The sequence below is a fragment of the Globicephala melas genome, chromosome 19 (assembly GCF_963455315.2).
Source record: "Globicephala melas chromosome 19, mGloMel1.2, whole genome shotgun sequence".
Taxonomy (NCBI): domain Eukaryota; kingdom Metazoa; phylum Chordata; class Mammalia; order Artiodactyla; family Delphinidae; genus Globicephala; species Globicephala melas.
The window spans coordinates 26572889-26591932 of NC_083332.1; the positions used below are offsets into that span (position 1 = coordinate 26572889).

The 19044-nt window shown below is 36.8% G+C and overlaps 1 protein-coding gene across 1 annotated transcript in view; it reads right to left on the reverse strand.

The window, feature by feature from the left end:
• ITFG1 (integrin alpha FG-GAP repeat containing 1) overlaps positions 1-19044 on the reverse strand; it is a 239460-nt gene that overhangs the window by 65150 nt on the left and 155266 nt on the right. The window contains exons 11-12 of the mRNA XM_030833058.2: positions 4924-5074; positions 3281-3389 (exon numbers count right to left, since the gene is read on the reverse strand). Of these exons, the coding sequence (XP_030688918.1) occupies positions 3281-3389; positions 4924-5074 (260 nt within the window). The remainder of the gene's footprint in view (positions 1-3280; positions 3390-4923; positions 5075-19044) is intronic.

Genomic DNA, 19044 nt, shown 5'->3' on the forward strand with positions numbered 1-19044 from the left:
AATAAATATTTATACAAAATACTGTGTCATTTCATTCACAAATGAACAGATATGGCTGTCTTGATGTCAACTATAATAACAGTGACACAAAAACAGTTGCCTTTCAACATTAATTCATGATAGAACTCTCAGCAAACTATAAATAGGGGAAACTTCCTTAATACAATATGGAGCATTTCCAAAAAGCTAATATCATTCTTAATGGTGAAAGATGGAATGCTTTCTCCCTAAAATCAGAAACAAGGCAAGGATGTCCACTCTCACCAATCTTATTCAACATATCAATAGCAATGGAAATTCTACCTAGAAGAAGAAAAAGAAAAAAAAAGGGCACAGATTGGAAAGGAAGAAATAAAACTGTCCCTCTTTGCAAATGACATGATTTTGTATGTAGAAAATTCCACAGAATCTAAAAAAACCCTCCTGGACCTAATAAGTGAGTTCAGCAAGGGTGCAGTATACAAGATCATCAAACAAAAATCAATTGTATTTCAATACACTAAAAACAAACATGTGGAAACTAAACTTAAAAACACAATAACATTTATAATCACATCAAAGAAAATAAAATACTTAGGCATACACTTAACAAAACATGTACAGGATCTCTACAATGAACATAAGTGTTAGGTGGAGGAGATGGTAGATAGCTTGCATGGTTGGGAACAGGTAACAGTGAACAAATAGGTAACTATACTGAGGAAAATGGGAGTTTGAGAAGATGTCTACAAACAGAAAAGATTAGAAGGAACCCTTGAAATGTTGTGTTGGATTAGAAATGGAAGTAATGATATGAATTCATTGTTATATAATATATATAAAATAGTTTTAGGTATGTATATACAAATATATGTGTTGTATACACATATATTTAGGTATGTATATTTGTGTGTACAAATATATGTGTTGTATACACATATACACATATACAAATATATGTATATATGTGTTGTGTATGTGTGATACATTACCTGTATTTCTTAGTTCTGTCCATTGAGAAAACCTAGAAGAAATAACAGCCCAGTAGCAATGAGCACACTGAGCACCCAGAACTGGGTTTTAAAATACCATCCTCTACTCAAAGGAACCAGGGCTCCTTGAAGAAAGAGATCAGATTCTAGACTTAGGGCAAGGGAGGTAAAAGATGCACCTGGAACATCTTGTTTTGCCAGAGCACATGTCAAAAAGATAAAGGAGCCAGTCTGAAGGAGCTCCTACTGCCCTCACTGGGAACAATTTTAACATTAAAAGAAACGATATTATTTATTGAATAAAATACAAATACACAGATCTATACTGATAAATGAGATAAGGGAAAGATCTTCCTTAGAGTAGAATGCCAACCAAAAAATGCAGGGGTGTTGGAAATAGAATCACTCTTTGACACCTATCAAATAGATGCTTGATTCAGGCAGGAGCTATCAATGGACTCTAAGGCTGGTAGGTAGAAATTTGATATGGAAAAGTCTATTAAAGTAATATCAGAATACCCCTCCACAAAGTACTAATCAATGACAAAGGGGGAAATAGTGAATTTAAGGTGGGGAAACCTAGTAGTCATCAAGATGACCAGATGATCAAGGTTATCACCAGGGTGGCAGGACAGGTCAACATCACGTGCTTACTGATTTGATGTACTGAGAGGCCACAGCATTGGTTCCACTAAATTCCATGTAGTGGAGTTTCTGCAAAGAATGTGTAGCCTGAGCTGGGTAAGGAAGAAACAGGATTATCCTACAGAATGTAAGGCCTGTATTCTTTAAAACTGATAAGGACATGAAAAGGAACTATTCCAGATTGGAGAAGATGTGACAGTAGGTATTCCTCGACAGACTTCTGGGTCAGAAAGAAAGAAGCCATTGTTGGGACAGTTGGCAAAATTTGAACAGGGTGGTACTGTTGTATTGAAGCTGATCATCTGCTTTGGAGAGTTGTACATATGTTATGTAGGAGCATGTTTTACTCTTTGGAAAATGTGTTGACAGAGAGAATACAAAATTAAATGTTATAAATCTCAGAAAGATCCTTTTTGACTCACCTCCTAGAGAAATGGAAATAGAAACAAAAATAAACAAATGGGACGTAATGAAACTTAAAAGCTTTTGCACAGCAAAGGAAACCATAAACATGATGCAAAGACAACCCTCAGAATGGGAGAAAATATTTCCAAATGAAGCACTGACAAAGGATTAATCTCCAAAATTTACAAGCAGCTCATGCAGCTCAATATCAAAAAAACAAACATCCTAATCCAAAAATGGGCAGAAGACCTAAATAGACATTTCTCCAGAGAAGATATACAGATAGCCAACAAACACATGAAAGAATGCTCAACATCATTAATCATTACAGAAATGCAAATCAAAACTATAATGAGATATCACCTCACAACAGTCAGAATGGCCATCATCAAAAAATCTACAAATGATAAATGCTGGAGAAAAGGGAACCCTCTTGCACTGTTGGTGGGAATGTAAATTGATACAGCCACTATGGAGAACAGTATGGAGGTTGCTTAAAAAACTAAAAATAGAACTACCATATGACCCAGCAATCCCACTACTGGGCATATAACCTGAGAAAATCATAATTCAAAAGGAGTCATGTACCACAATGTTCACTGCATCTCTATATACAACAGCCAGGACATGGAAGCAACCTAAGTGTCCATCGACAGAAAAATGGATAAAGAATATGTGGCATGTATATACAATGGAATATTACTCAGCCATAAAAAGATATGAAATTGAGTTATTTGTAGTGAGGTGGATGGACCTAGAGTCTGTCGTACAGAGTGAAGTAAGCCAGAAAGAGAAAAACAAATACTGTATGCTAACCCATATATATGGAATCTAAAAAAAAAAATAGGTCATGAAGAACCTAGGGGTAGGATGAGAATAAAGACGCAGACCTACAAGAGAATGGACTAGAGGACATGGGGAGGGGGAAGGGTAAGCTGTGACAAAGTGAGAGAGTGGCATGGACAGATATACACTACCAAATGTAAAACCGATAGCTAGTGGGAAGCAGCCGCATAGCACAGGGAGATCAGCTTGGTACTTTGTGACCACCTAGAGGGGTGGGATAGGGAGTGTGGAAGGGAGGGAGACGCAAGAGGGAAGAGATATGGGGATATATGTATATGTATAGCTGATTCACTTTGTTATAAAGCAGAAACTAACACACCATTGTAAAGCAATTATACTCCAATAAGGATGTTAAAAAAAATTAAACGTTAATATTTAATAGTAATAATAAAACATATAAAACAAATACTCACCAATGACTTTAACAAAATAAGCATCTGCTTCAAAGTTATTTTTTAGTGTATGGATGGCAAAATCATTCTTTGTATATCCTTTACTTAGTACTACAATGTCCAAGATTCCCTGGAAAAAACATAAAAATGGTAAGAACTACTAGACTGAATGAAAAAAATGATGAAAATGCATGATATGTTTACCATGTAAATATAAACCTTATTTATTCAACTTGATGTTTAAAATAAAAATATTAAAAATATAAAAACTTGAATATTAAAATATAAATAAAATGAAAAACACCTATAATTTTAATCCCTGAAAATAACTGTTAGCATTTTGTACTTCCTTCCAGTCATATCTGCATGAATTTTTAAAGGTCTGTGATATGGAGTACCGAAGTGTTTCCAATCATCAGAGAAAGAAGGTACCTTTTCATCTGCCCTGGCCCCCATTATTTTTTTTTTCCTAAAAAAGTGGGAAGCTTTGCTAATTTTATTGGGGGTAAAAAAGGTGTGTTCATTAAAATTTCCATTCTGCTGACTCTTAATGAGGTTGATCATTTATCATATCTTTTCATATGTTAGCTACTTGTGTTTTTTCTGTAAATTGCCTTAATCATGTTCTGTTTTTCCAGTGGGAGTTTCTGGTGACTTGTATCAGTTTGAACAAACCTTTCTACGTTAAGAATATTAATTATTTAATTCATAGCTAATTTATTTCCCAGATTTAAACACAATTTTAAATTTCATTTATGATATTTTTATGTACAGAAATTAATTGATTTGTAGTTAATTCTCTTGATTTTCCCTCTTGCGATATTTTTACCAATTACTTTCATGCTTGGAAATTGCTTATGAAAAGTGAACGAACACAAGATTTGGTAGCAGAGAGACAGAGGAAAATAAGGACTTGGATAATTCATATAATTGAGAATTAGCCTCTTATAAAAAAAAAAAACAAACCAACCAACCGGGCTTAGGGTTGGACATAATGTCTTGATGGAGATTTAACGTTTTAAAATAATCAAATTGTTTTACAAGGATATACTGTGACATATTAACTCTGGAATTTAACACATTTTTTTCAGAATTTATTATTTTTCTGAGTGATAAACTGGCTTACTTTTAAAGAACAAAACAGCTTGGGAGATTCTATTTTCCCTCAACAATGCCCAGAAGCACTTGATAAACTGGTTTTTGACATTAGAAAGAAGAAAACCAGGGCCCTGAGTGCCTTTCCCAGGCCACCTGGCAACTGAAGACAGTCACAAGAATCTGTAGCAATAGATGCCAACTCTAGTTCACTAGGTTAAGAGAGAGTACACACTGAACCCATTCTTCTGTGATCTTGTGCGGGTTTAAGGGTCTGTTATCTGTTGGCTGTTCTTTTCTCTACTCGTGCACATGCACAATTGCTGTGAGCATGATTCTCTAGTGGTTTAATCTGAACAAGCATAAAATGAGATAAAAGCATTTTCGTATTTCACTGTACTAATCAGTCAGTGGTGTCAATAAATGTGTTCCCTCTGTCATTTAACATTAAAAGGAGCTTTCTTTAATTAACTCATTTGCTTTCATAATCTCATCTACATTTTCTGGTCAAACAGGGTGAAAGTGGATGGCAATTAGATTCCAAACACACAGAAGAGCTCTGAACTCACATCTTCGTAAATATCAAAGAAGGTGGCAACCACTGCATCTCTGATTTGGTTTAGGTCCATCAGCTCCCAGTAGACTTTAAACATACGACGCGCCCCCTCACAGCTTGCATTATTACAAGGGACATTCTCCAGTAAAAAGGCCTGCTGATTGCTGTGAGACAAAGGCAATGGCATTTAGTCAATATAACATATCAATGCTGAGTAGCATCAGCTATGCTGTATTTTACTAGAATCAAAGAGATGGTAAATGGTATACACTTAAGTAATATGAAAAAAATCCCTACATCTTACTAATTATTGTCCTGAGTCATAAAAAACTTAAATTGTTGGCTATTGTTTTTCAGCCTTTGGCAAAAATCCTGAGGTTAGTCAGTTGTTGGCCTCTCTCTCCTCTTTCGTGATTTCCAAGTCCATCTCTCCGCCCTTCCTTGCTGCTCCACAGCCATCGACCCGGTGTTTCATTACTGAGTTCCTGGACACTGTCATCATCCCTTTAGATTTGTATAACTCCTTAGGTAAAAACCTGCATTTTAAATAGAGATTCCTGACATCCCCAAGTCTTGTAAACCCAAAGCAGTAAATCTACAATGATACAATTTGAGCTTCCCAAACGGACAGTAGAGTAGATATTGCTGAGTACCTCTCAGATAAAAGATAGAAAAAAAAAGTGTTGTACTTTGCATAGCTATGAAGTCCTCCCTTTTGAATCCTACTCTATAGGCAAAGTGGTGATGAGTTTAGATTTTGGAACCAGATTACCTGGATTCAAATTCTGGCTCTGTCATTTAGCAGTTACGTGACCTTAAACAAGTTATTTAACCTCCTGAAGACTCAGATCCTTATTTGTAAACTGAGTAACATGAGTACTTAAAGAACTGTTGTAAAAAAGAAATGAAATACCGAGTGCAAAATACTTAGAACAATTCCTGTCATTCACTTAGATCTTCGTAAAAGTGTTTGTATTATCATCACTCTTACTTATGTAGTGCAACAGCATGCCATGTAAAAATATTTTCTTTAAATACAGAAGTAACTTTTGTAAATGGTGTGATTTGATGTAATGGCTCCTATTTATAGGCATTTTCTAATATTTACATTCCTTCAGGTCCCTCTATGTTACATAGAAAATAATAAGCTAAAAAGCTTAAATTTTATTACTGCTCAATTTTCTCTAATAATTATTTTAAATAAAACTAAAGACAGATTTCTTTTTTTCCATATGAAAATATTACTTTGGATATTACTTTGGGTCTGGGCAATTTGGAAAAGAAAAAAGTTCTATTATAAGAAAGGTAAATTTTTCAGTGTTCAATAGAGTAAGGAAACATGCAAAATATTCAATTTACTTGATGTACTTGACATATGATTAGCTTCACATTATTTTTCTAGATAAAAAATTCCAACAGAAATAGTTTAAACTCCCAGATTATAACATTTACATGGAAAACTTTGAGGTGGCTTTGATCAAGGCCTAACATATAATAGTGTTATTCCACTAGAAGGAATAATGATTTCTTCTTTGTCTCCTGTCTAATAACTGATTTTAAAATTCTAATTTGTAATACTTTTTCCAGGTAATTTACCCATCCTACCTTTGTAGCTAAACAATTTTACTAGATATTTCACAGAAATGAAGAACACTCTATTTTGTTATTAGATTATACTAAAACATGAGAACCAGTGATAAAGGTGGCCTTTCTTTTTTTTTTTGGCTATGCCATGCAGCTTGTGAGATCTTAGTTCCCTGACGAGGGATCAAACCTGGGCCCACAGCGGTGAAAGCACTGAGTCTTAACCACTGGACCGCCAGGGAATTCCCAAGGCAGCCCTCTATAATCTTTTATAACCAATGCATCACACTGGCGACGTTTTGAGTGATAATTTGCCACTGGTTTCCCTTTTCACAACAGGGATGAAAGGATTTCATTATTGTATTATAACTCTGGGCACAATTTCAAATACACAACATAAGCTACAACAAAAACTCTAACTGCAGTTGCATAATTTGTCATTTTAATTTTTGATATGAGTTTGTAAAGATTATAAATGCCATGCACCATGGTTTTTGTCTGAATTCTCACTAAACAGGTTAGTCTTATACTCTGGAACATGGGGTCTATAAAATTTCAGTTCTTTTAAACTCCACTGAGCCCTACAGGTAGAGCCCAACAATCTTAACTATAAAAAAAAAATTCCATTTAAACCCAGGAAGAAAGAATTCTGATTCATTCGGTTTGGAAACCCTTGGGGAGAAACAGTCTTGCTTCTTTTGAGTCAACTGCTCTATGTGTTTTTGGCAATTACAACCGATATAACTTTTAAAAAACTTTTTTTTTCAAAACTATTGCAAAAGTTATTATAAAATTCAAGTAATAGAGACATTTAAAAAGTTGAACTCCTCCTTTCCAGGGAAAATCACTGTTAACAACTTGGTGTGCATCTTTCCAAACCTTCTTCTGGGAACATACAAATATTTAAGTATATATATCCTTCAAAAAAAACCACAAAACAAACCCAGTTGGGTTCTACTATACATATTATTCTGCAACTTTTTTCTTTCCACTCAATAACATAGCATACACATGGGGAAAAGGGATACAACCTGAATGAGGACTTCTGAAATCTATTTTGAAAATTCCCACCAGAGAAGTTGTACCAATTTATATCCCCCAGCAGCAGCCCATCAAACTGCCTGTTTCCCACATGCCCATTCCTTTCAATGCTTACTCCATTATACAGCTATGCCATCATTCGTTTTAACACCCTGCTATTGATAATCAGGTTGTCTTCAATTGTTCCCCATTACACACACACACACACACACACACGTAATTTTTCCTTGAGAATTTGTAAAAGGATTTCCAAATGAAGTCATCTGGTCAAAGGATATGCGTATTTTAAATGTGAATAGGTAAAGCTAAATGGCCTTCTAAAAAAATGTACCAATTTATACCTCTAGTATATCCTTCTTCATATCTTGCCAATATTAGTAACACTGCTTCTTATTTTTGCCAATTGGGTAGCTTAAAAATTATCTCATTCTCCTGATTATATGAGAGAAGCTGAGTATTACTTTTATGTTTATTATCTATTCATATTTCTTCTAAGAATTGGCACTTAAATTTTTTCAATAATTGGTTTTTAGATCTCTGATTGTTAAGGACATTAGCCCCTACCTGTTATTCTCATATTCTTATTTGCAAAATGTGTGTAAAAACAGTACAGAAATAGATACACAGATGTAGAGAACAAACTTATGGATACCAAGCAGGGGGAAGGGAGTGGGTGGGATGAACTGGGAGATTGGGATTGACATATATACACTACTATGTATAAAATAGATAACTAATGAGAATCTACTGTATAGCCCAGGGAACTCTACTCAATGCTCTGTGGTGACCTAAACAGGAAGGAAATAAAAAAAAGAGGGGATATATGTATATGTATAACTGATTCTCTTTTGCTGTACAGCAGAAACTAACACAACATTGTAAAGCAACTATACTCCAATAAAAATTAAAAAAAAAAAACCCAACGGTACATTACCTCAAATAGCTGTTTTAAGGATTAAATGAGAAAATACATGGTAAATGGTTTAATGTAGTGCCCAGTACATAGCACAACACACTTTCAATATCTGCTGTTATTATTATATGTGCTGTTATTATTACTCTGATATGTTATAAACATTTCACCCCAGCCTTTTATTCTTTTTAAAATGTATGGTTTCTTTCACTAAAAGGTTAATAATACTTATATACTCATTTATGTCAGTATTTTTCTCATGCTCTATAAGAAATGTTAAAGGAAGTCCATCAGGCAGATGGAAATAACACCAGATGGAGCATCTGCACTTACACGAAGGAATGAAGATCAGTGAAAATGTGAAATACGTAGGCAAACAGAAAAGATTTTCTTGTTATTTAAACCTCTTTAAAGATAACTGATAATTAAACAACACAGCATGGTGTTAATGACATAAGCAGATGTAAAATGTAAGGTTTCCTCAAAAAACTAAAATTTGAACTACCATATAATACAGCAATCCCACTTTTGGGTACATATTGAAAAGAAGTGAAACCAAGATCTCAAAGAGGTATCTGAACTCTCATGTTTGTTGCAGCAATATTCACAATAGTCAAGATATGGAAACAATCTAAGTGTCCATCAATGGAAGAATGAAAATGTGGTATATACATACACTGGAATATTCAGCCTTAAAAAAAGAAGAAAATCCTACCATTTGTGTCAACATGGATGAACCTAGAGGACATTATGCTAAGTGAAGTAAATCAGAAACAGAAAGACAAATACTGTATGGTATCACTTGTATGTGGAATATAAAAACACTGAACTTATAGAATTAGAGAGTGGAATGGTGGTTGCCAGTGGCTGAGGGGTGGGGGAAATGGGGAGATGTCGGTCAAAGGACATGAACTTTCAGTTATAAGATGATTAAGTTAAGGGGATCAAATGTACAGCATGATGACTATAGTTAACAATACTGTACTTTATACTTGAAAGCTGCTGTGAGAGTAGGGCTTTAATGTTTTTAACTATAACAATAAGAACAAGAAAATGGTAATTATGTGAGATAAAGGATATTAACTACCTTAATGTAGTAAACATTTTGCAATATATACATATATCAAATAATACTGTATACTTTAAACTTACACAATGTCACTATATGTCAATTATATCTCAGAAAGCTGGAAAAAAAAAGGAAAAAATAAATCAATAAAAGATATCTGGAAAATCTCCAAATATTTAGAAATTAAACACCACTAAATAATCTACGAGCAAAAGAAGAAATCAGGCGGCCCCTCAGCGCATGAGGAGCACGTGCCTTTGGGAATTTTCCATGCGCTATCTCTGTTCACCCGGCTACCTGGGCTTGGGGCTCGCCCTGGTCTCTGCCTAGAGTGCCCGGCAGGAGCTGCAGGCTTTGATCACCCATTGCTGTGTCTGTGCCCCAGTAGCCGCAACTGCCCCGGGGGCTGTTCTGGAAGAGATCTGAGAGCTGGGTGGCCTGGGTCGTGAGAGCCCCGCACCTCTCGCATCGTGGTGAAGAAGAACAGTATTCCCAATGGAATAAAATGTCACATCCAGTCCTCCAGACAGTGCTGTGAAAGACTATTTTTGTCAAAAGGTGCAGTTACTTTCTGTGATGTCAGCCTCAGAAGATGAATCTGCCTTAGATATCCCTAGAGTCCTTTAACTCAAACAAGCATTAACAAGACATGGGATACTAATGTTCTCCAAACTATTTCGCAAATATTGAGCTAGCCTCAATTCTCACCTCAAAACATGAAACATTTTGCCACCTGAGCAGTTCTGGAGGAGGAATCTGTGAGCAGTTCCAGGCACTGTGTTAGGCATTAGCTAGCATTACAGGATATGCCTCAAATACATGAGAGGGTCTGGGAAAAGGTCAAGACTTCTTAATGATCAGCACCCTCAAAGTGATGTACAGATAGAGGATTATGACTATGTCAACAATGGACCTGCCCAGAGGAACTCTGGCACCGATAACTGCAGAGGCAGAAATAAGAGATACTGGAGACAGGATTAAAATGGCTCAAAGAGGGGGGACCTTCAAGATTGTGGAGGAGTAAGACGTGGAGATCACCTTCCTCCCCAAAAATACATCAAAAATACATCTACGTGTGGACCAACTCTTATTACGGAACACCTACTGAACGCTGGCAGAAGACCTCAGACTGCCTAAAAGGTAAGAAAACCCCCAGGTACCTGGGTAGGGCAAAAGAAAAAAGAAAAAACAAGACAAAAGAATAGAGACAGGACCTGCACCTCTGGGAGGGAGCTATGAAGGAAGAAAAGTTTCCACACACTAGGAAGCCCCTTCACTGGCAGAGACGGGGGGTGTGGGGTGGGAAGCTTCGGAGCCACGGAGGAAAGTGCAGCACCAGGGGTGCGGAGGGCAAAGTGGAGAGATTCCTGCACAGAGGATCAGTGCCGATCAGCACTCGCCAGCCTGAGAGGCTTGTCTGCTCATCCACCGGGGAGGGTGGGGGCTGGGAGCTGAGGCTCGGGCTTCGGAGGTCAGACCCCAGGCAGAGGACTGGGGTTGGCTGCGAGAAGACACCCTGAAGGGGGCTAGTGCACCACAGCTAGCCGGGAGGGAGTCTGGGAAAAAGCCTGGACCTGCCGAAGAGGCAAGAGACCATTGTTTCAGGGTGTGTGAGGAGAGGGGATTCCTTCCCTCTGTGCCCACAGAAGGCAGGGCACCGCTTAAGTTAGTTCCAGAGATGGGCATGAGCTGTGGCTATCAGCTCGGACGCCAGAGATGGGCATGAAACAGTAACACTGCTGCTGCCGCCACCAAGTATCCTGTGTGCAAGCACAGGTCACTATCCACCCCCCACATCCCCCCCCAGGAGCCTGTGCAGCCCACCACTGCCAGGGTCCCGTGATCCAGGGACAACTTCCCCGGGAGAACACACGGTGCACCTCAGGCTGTTACAATGTCACGGTGGCCTCTGCCGCCGCAGGCTCACCCTGCATTCCAATTATGACTACCCTACCCCTCCCTCTCCCCGGACTGAGTGAGCAAGAGGGACCTAATCAGCCACTGCTTTAACTCCCTCCTGTCTGGGTGGGGAACAGATGCCTGAGGGCAACCTACATGCAGAGGTGGGGCCCAAACCAAAGCTGAACCCCAGGCGCTCTGCAAACAAAGAAGGGAAAGGGAAATTTCTCCATGCAGCCTCAGGAGCAGTGGATTACAACCCCACAGTCAACTTGATGTACCCTGCATCGGTGGAATACCTGAAGAGACAACAAATCATCCTAAAATTGAGGCGGTGGACTTTGGGAGCAACTGTACACTTGGGGTTTGCTGTCTGAGGCTGATTTGTTTCTGATTTTTATGTTTATCTTAGTTTACTTTTTAGCGCTTGTTATCATTGGTGTATTTGTTTATTGGTTTGGTTGCTCTCTATTTTAGTATTTTTTTATTTTAATAATTTAAAAAAGTTTAAAATTTCTTTCTTTCTTTTCTTCTCCCCTTTCTTCTGAGCCATGTGGCAGAAAGGGTCTTGGTGCTCCGGGCTGGTGTCAGACCTGAGCTTCTGAGGTGGGAGAGCCGAGTTCAGGACACTGGACAACTAGAGACCTCCCAGCCCCATGTAATATCAGCAAGAGTTGCCCAGAGAGCTCCATCTCAACACTAAGACCCAGCTCCACCCAACGGCCAGCAAGTTCCAGTGCTGGATGCCCCATGCCAAACAACTAGCAACACAGGAACACAACCCCACCCATTAGCAGAGAGGCTGCCTAAAATCATACTAAGTTCACAGATATCCCCAAACACACCACCAGACATGGTCCTGACCACCAGAAAGACAAGATCAAGCCCCACCCACAAGAACACAGGCACCAGTCCCCTCCACCAGGAAGCCTACACAAGCCACTGAACCAACCTCACCTACTAGGGGCAGACATCAAAAACAACGGGACCTACAAACCTGCAGCCTGCGAAAATGAGACCCCAAACACAGTAAGTTAAACAAAATGAGAAGACAGAGAAATATGCAGCAGATGAAGAAGCAAGGTAAGAATCCACCAGACCAAACAAATGAAGAGGAAATAGGCAGTCTAACTGAAAAAGAATTCAGAGTAATGATAGTAAAGATGATCCAAAATCTTGGAAATAGAATGGAGAAAATAAAACAAACATTTAATAAGCACCGAGAAGAACTAAAGAGCAAACAAACAGTGATGAACAACACAATAAATGAGATTAAAAACTCTCTAGAAGGAATCAATAGCAGAATAACTGAGGCAGAAAAACGGATAAGTGACCTGGAAGATAAAATAGTGGAAATAACTACTGCAGAGCAGAATAAAGAGAAAAGAATGAAAAGAATTGAGGACAGTCTCAGAGACCTTGGGGACAACATTAAACACACCAACGTTCTAATTATAGAGGTCCCAGAAGAAGAAAAGAAAAAGAAAGGGTCTGAGAAAATATTTGAAGAGATTATAGTGGAAAACTTCCCTAACATGGGAAAGGAAAGAGTCAAGTCCAGGAAGCACAGAGGGTGTCTGATACAGGATAAACTGAAGGAGAAACATGCCAAGACATACATTAATCAAACTATCAGATATTAAATACAAAGAAAAAATAATAAAAGCAGCAAGGGAAAAGCAAAACATAACATACACGGGAATCTCCATAAGGTTAACAGCTGACCTTTCAGCAGAAACTCTGCAAGCCAGAAGGGAGTGGCAGGACACATTTAAAGTGATGAAAGGGAAAAACCTACAACCAAGATTACTCTATCCAGCAAGGAACTCATTCAGATTCAATGGAGAAATTAAAACCTTTACAGACAAGCAAAATTTAAGAGAATTCAGCACCACCAAACCAGGTTTACAACAACTGCTAAAGGAACTGCTCTACGCAGGAAACACAAGAGAAGGAAAAGACCTAAAATACAAATCCAGAACAATTAAGAAAATGGTAATAGGAACATACATATCAATAACTACCTCAAATATAAATAGATTACATGCTTCAACCAAAAGACACAGACTGGCTGAATGGATACAAAAAGAAGACCTGTATATATGCTGTCTACAAGACACCCACTTCAGACATCGGGACACATACAGACTGAAAGTGCTGGGATGGAAAAAGATATTCCATGCAAATGGAAATCAAAAGAAAGCTGGAGTAACAATACTCATATCAGATAAAATAGACTTTAAAATAAAGAATGTTACAAGAGACAAGGAAGGACACTACATGATGATCAAGGGATCTATCCAAGAAGATATAACAATTGTAAAAATTTCTGCACCCAACACAGGCGCACCTCAATACATAAGGCAAATGCTAACAGCCATAAAAGGGGAAATCAACAGCAACACAATCATAGTAGGGGACTTTAACACCCCACTTTCACCAATGGACAGATCATCCAAAATGAAAGTAAATAAGGAAACGCAAGCTTTAAATGATACATTAAACAAGATGGACTTAATTGATATTTATAGGACATTCCATCCAAAAACAACAGAATACACTTTCTTCTCAAGTGCTCATGCAACATTCTCCAGCATAGATCATATCCTGGGTCACAAATCAAGCCTTGGTAAATTTAAGAAAATTGAAATTGTATCAAGTATCTTTTTCGACCACAATGTTATGAGACTAGATATCAATTACAGGAAAAAATGTGTAAAAAATACAAACACATGGAGCTAAACAATACACTACTAAATGACCAAGAGATCACTGAAATAATCAAAGAGGAAGTCAAAAAATACCTAGAAACGAATGACGATGAAAACACGATGACCAAAAACCTATAGCATGCAGCAAAAGAAGTTCTAAGACAGAAGTTTATAGTAATACAATCCTACCTCAAGAAACAAGAAAAATCTCAAATAAACAACCTAATCTTACACCTAAAGCAATTAGAGAAAGAACAAAAAAACCCCCAAAGTTAGCAGAAGGAAAGAAATCATAAAGATCAGATTAGAAATAAAGGAAAAACAAATGAAGAAAACAATAGCAAAGATCAATAAAACTAAAAGTTGGTTCTTTGAGAAGATAAATAAAATTGATAAAACATTAGCCAGACTCATTAAGAAAAAAAGGGAGAAGACTCAAATCAACAGAATTAGAAATGAAAAAGAAGTAACAACTGACACTATAAAATACAAAGGATCATGAGAAATTACTACTAGCAACTATATGCCAATAAAATGGACAACATGGAAGAAATGGACAAATTCTTAGAAAAGCACAACGTTCTGAGACTGAACCAGGAAGAAAAAAATGAACAGACCAATCACAAGCACTGAAATTGAAAATGTGATTAAAAACGTTCCAACAAACAGAAGCCCAGGACCTGATGGCTTCACAGGCGAATTCTATCAAACATTTAGAGAAGAGCTAACACCTATCCTTCTCAAACTTTTCCAAAATATAGCACAGGGAGGAACACTCCCAAACTTATTCTTTGAGGCCACCATCACCCTGATACCAAAATCAGACAAAGATGTCACAAAGAAAGAAAACTACAGGCCAATATCACTGACGAACATAGATGCAAAAATCCTCAACAAAATACTAGCAAACAGAATCCCACAGCACATTAAAAGGATCATACACCATGATCAAGTGGGGTTTATCCCAGGAATACAAGGATTCTTCAACATATGCAAATCAATGTGATACACCATATTAACAAACAAGGATAAAAACCATATGACAATCTCAGTAGATGCAGAAAAAGCTTTTGACAAAATTCAACAAGAATTTATGATAAAACCTCTCCAAAAACTAGCCATAGAGGGAACCTACCTCAACATAATAAAGGCCATATATGACAAACCCAGAGCCAACATCGGTCTTAATGGTAAAAAACTGAAAGCATTTCCTCTAAGATCAGGAACAAGACAAGGCTGCCCACTCTCACCACTATTAAGGAAACACTGCCATTTACCATTGCAACAAAAAGAATAAAATACCTAAGAATAAACCTACCTAAGGAGACGGAAGACCTGTATGCAGAAAACTATAAGACACCGATGAAAGAAATTAAAGATGATACAAACAGCTGGAGAGATATACCATGTTCTTGGATTGGAAGAGTCAACATTGTGAAAATGACTATACTACCCAAAGCAATCTACAGATTCAATGCAATCCTTATCAAATTACCAATGGCATTTTCCACAGAACTAGAGCAAAAAATTTCACAATTTGTATGGAAACACAAAATACCCCAAATAGCCAAAGCTATCTTGAGAAAGAAAAATGGAGCTGGGGGAATCAGGCTCCCTGACTTCAGAGTATACTACAAAGGTTCAGTAATCAAGACAGTATGGTACTGCACAAAAGCAGAAATACAGAGCAATGGAACAGGACAGAAAGCCCAGAGATAAACCCACACACATACGGTCACCTTATCTTTGATAAAGGAGGCAAGAATATACAATGGAGAAAAGACAGCCTGTTCAGTAAGTGGTGCTGGGAAAACTCGACAGCTACATGGAAAAGAATGAAATTACAACACTCCCTAACACCATACAGAAAAATAAACTCAAAATCGATTAAAGACCTACATGTAAGGCCAGACACTATAAAACTCTTAGAGGAAAACACAGGTGGAACACTCTATGACACACATCACAGTAAGATCCTTTTTGACCCACCTCGTAGAGAAATGGAAATAAAACCAAAAATAAACAAATGGAACCTAATGAAACTTGAAAGCTTTTGCACAGCAAAGGAAACCATAAACAAGATGAAAAGACAACCCTCAGAATGGGAGAAAATATTTGCCAACGAACCAACTGACAAAGGATTAGTCTCCAAAATATACAAGGAGCTCATGCAGCTCAATATCAAAAAAACAAACAACCCAGTTCAAAAATAGGTAGGAGACCTAAACAGACATTTCTTCAAAGAAGATATACAGATTGCCAACAAATACATGAAAGGATGATCATTATCATCACTAATCATTAGAGAAATGTAAATCAAAACTACAGTGAGGTATCACCTCACACTGGTCAGAATGGCCATCATCAAAAAAATCCACAAACAATAAATGCTGGAGAGGGTGTGGAGAAAAGGGAACCCTCTTGCACTGTTGGTGGGAATGTAAATTGATACAGCCACTAGAACAGTATGGAGGTTCCTTAAAAAACTAAAAACAGAACTACCATATGACTCAGCAATCCCACTACTGGGCATATACCCTGAAAAAACCATAATCCAAAAAGAGACATGTACCACAATGTTCAGTGCAGCACAGGGAAATGACAAAGTACTTTGAACTGAATGAAAATAAAGACACAGCACATCAAGACTGGCAGTATGTCACTAAAGCAGTATTTAGATGGAAATTTATAGCACTAAACACTTAATTAGAAAAGAAGATCTCAAATCAATGATCTCACTTTCTTCCTTAAGAAACTGAAGTATAAGAGCAAATAAAATTTAAAATAAGCAGAAGAAATGAAATAATAACATAGAGGAAAGCAAAGAAGTAGAAAACAGAAAAACAATAGAGAAAAATCAACGAAACCAAAAGCCAGTTCTTCGGGAAGAACAATTTTAAAACTGATAAACTTCCAATGAGAATGGCCATTTAAAAAAATTAAAAAGAGAGAAGATACAAAGTACAAATAACAGGAATGAGACAGGTAACAGCACAACAGATTTTACTGATATTAAAAGGATAATAATGTTATGAAAATTTTTGTGCCAATATAATTGACAAGTTAGATGAAACGAACAAAATCCTTGGAAGTCACAAATGACCAAAGCTCATTCATAAGATAAAGAAAGAAATTCAAATTGCAGTTTTAAGCCTTCTGAAAAACCCCAGGTCCAGATGGCTTCACTGATGAATTCTGCCAAATTTTTAGAGAAGATATAATATCCATTCTACACGAACTCTTTAGAAAATTGTTGAGAGAGACATGCTTCCCAACTCATCTAAGAAGCCACATTACACATCAAATTAGACAAAGATATTATAAGAAAACTACACACCAATATTCTTCACGAACACAGATGCGAAAAGTTTTAACAACATTCTAGAAAATCAAATCCAACAGTAGAGTCAGATCTTGCTTTGCATGGTACAGTGTTCACTCAAACTCATACATATCTTGCTTCATGATAACCAGAGAACCATGCAAAGATACGACATGATTCTGATATGGACATATTTCAGTGAACTAAGTACCTTGCAAATTGAAGACTACAGATAGAATAAAAAGATAAAAAATCATGATCAACTTGGGTTTATTGCAGGAATGCAAAGTTGTTTTAATATTTTAAAATAAATCAGTTCAATTCACTAGATTAATAAATTCAAAAAGGAAAACCATATGATCATCTCAATAAAGGTAGAAAAATATTTGACAAAATCCAATATCCATTCCTGATCCAAAATTGTAGCAAACTAGGAATAGAAGGAACTTTCTCAACATGATACAGGGTGTTCACAGAAAACGTACACTGAACATCATAGTAATAGTGAAAGACTGAATGTTGTCTTCCTAAGATCACTCTTCCTCCAAGACAATGATGTCTGCTCTCACCATATCCATTCAACGTTGAATTACAGGTTGTAGCCATTGTAAACGGCAAGAAAAACAAAGAAAAGGCAACAAGATTGGAAAGGAAGAAAAACAGTCTTTATTCATAAATTATCTGACCACCTACTTAGAAAATCCTATAATATCTATTAAAAAAACCTAGTAGAACTAATAAGTACATAGAGCTAGGTGGCAGAATACAAGATCAATATACAAAAGTCAGTTGTATTTCTGTATGCTAGCAAACAACTATCAGCAATTTCAATAAAAATGTACAAGTGACAAAAGCAATAAAAAATGCAATACTTGCATACTGACAAAAGATGAACAAGACCTGTACACTGAAAAGTATAACACACTCCTGAGAAAATTAAAGACCTAAATAAAATAAAAGGACACACACACATCCACACACACAGTGGTCACGGGCAGAAGACTCGATATTGGGCAGAAGATTCAATATTGTTAATATGTCAGTTATCTCCATATTGACTTACAGATTCAATGTAATATCAATCAAAATCTCAGGACATTTTTTTTTTTTTCAGAAATTGATGAACTGATCCTAAAATTCACAGAAAATGTCAAGGACCTAGAATGGCCAAAATGATGCTGGTAAAGAAGAATAAAGTTTAAGGACTTACACTACCTGAGTTCACTATTCATTGTAAACCAGCAGTAATTAAAGCATGTGGTACTGCTGCAAAGATGGGCAGTAGATCATTGGAATAGAATAGAGAGTGAAGAAATATACTCACCAACACACATATGGTTAATTGATTTTCAGCAAAGATTAAAGGCAATTACGTGGAAAGAAGATGTCTTTTCAACAGATGGTGCTGGAACAATTTACCAAAAAATGAACTTGGATCCATATCTTGCACCATATAGAATAATTAACTCAAAATGGATCACAGACCTACAAGTAAAATGTAGAACTATAAAAATTCAAGGGGAAAGCATAGGAGGCAATCTTTGTGACTGAATTAGGTAAAAATTTCTTAGATGTGACACTAAAAATCATAATCC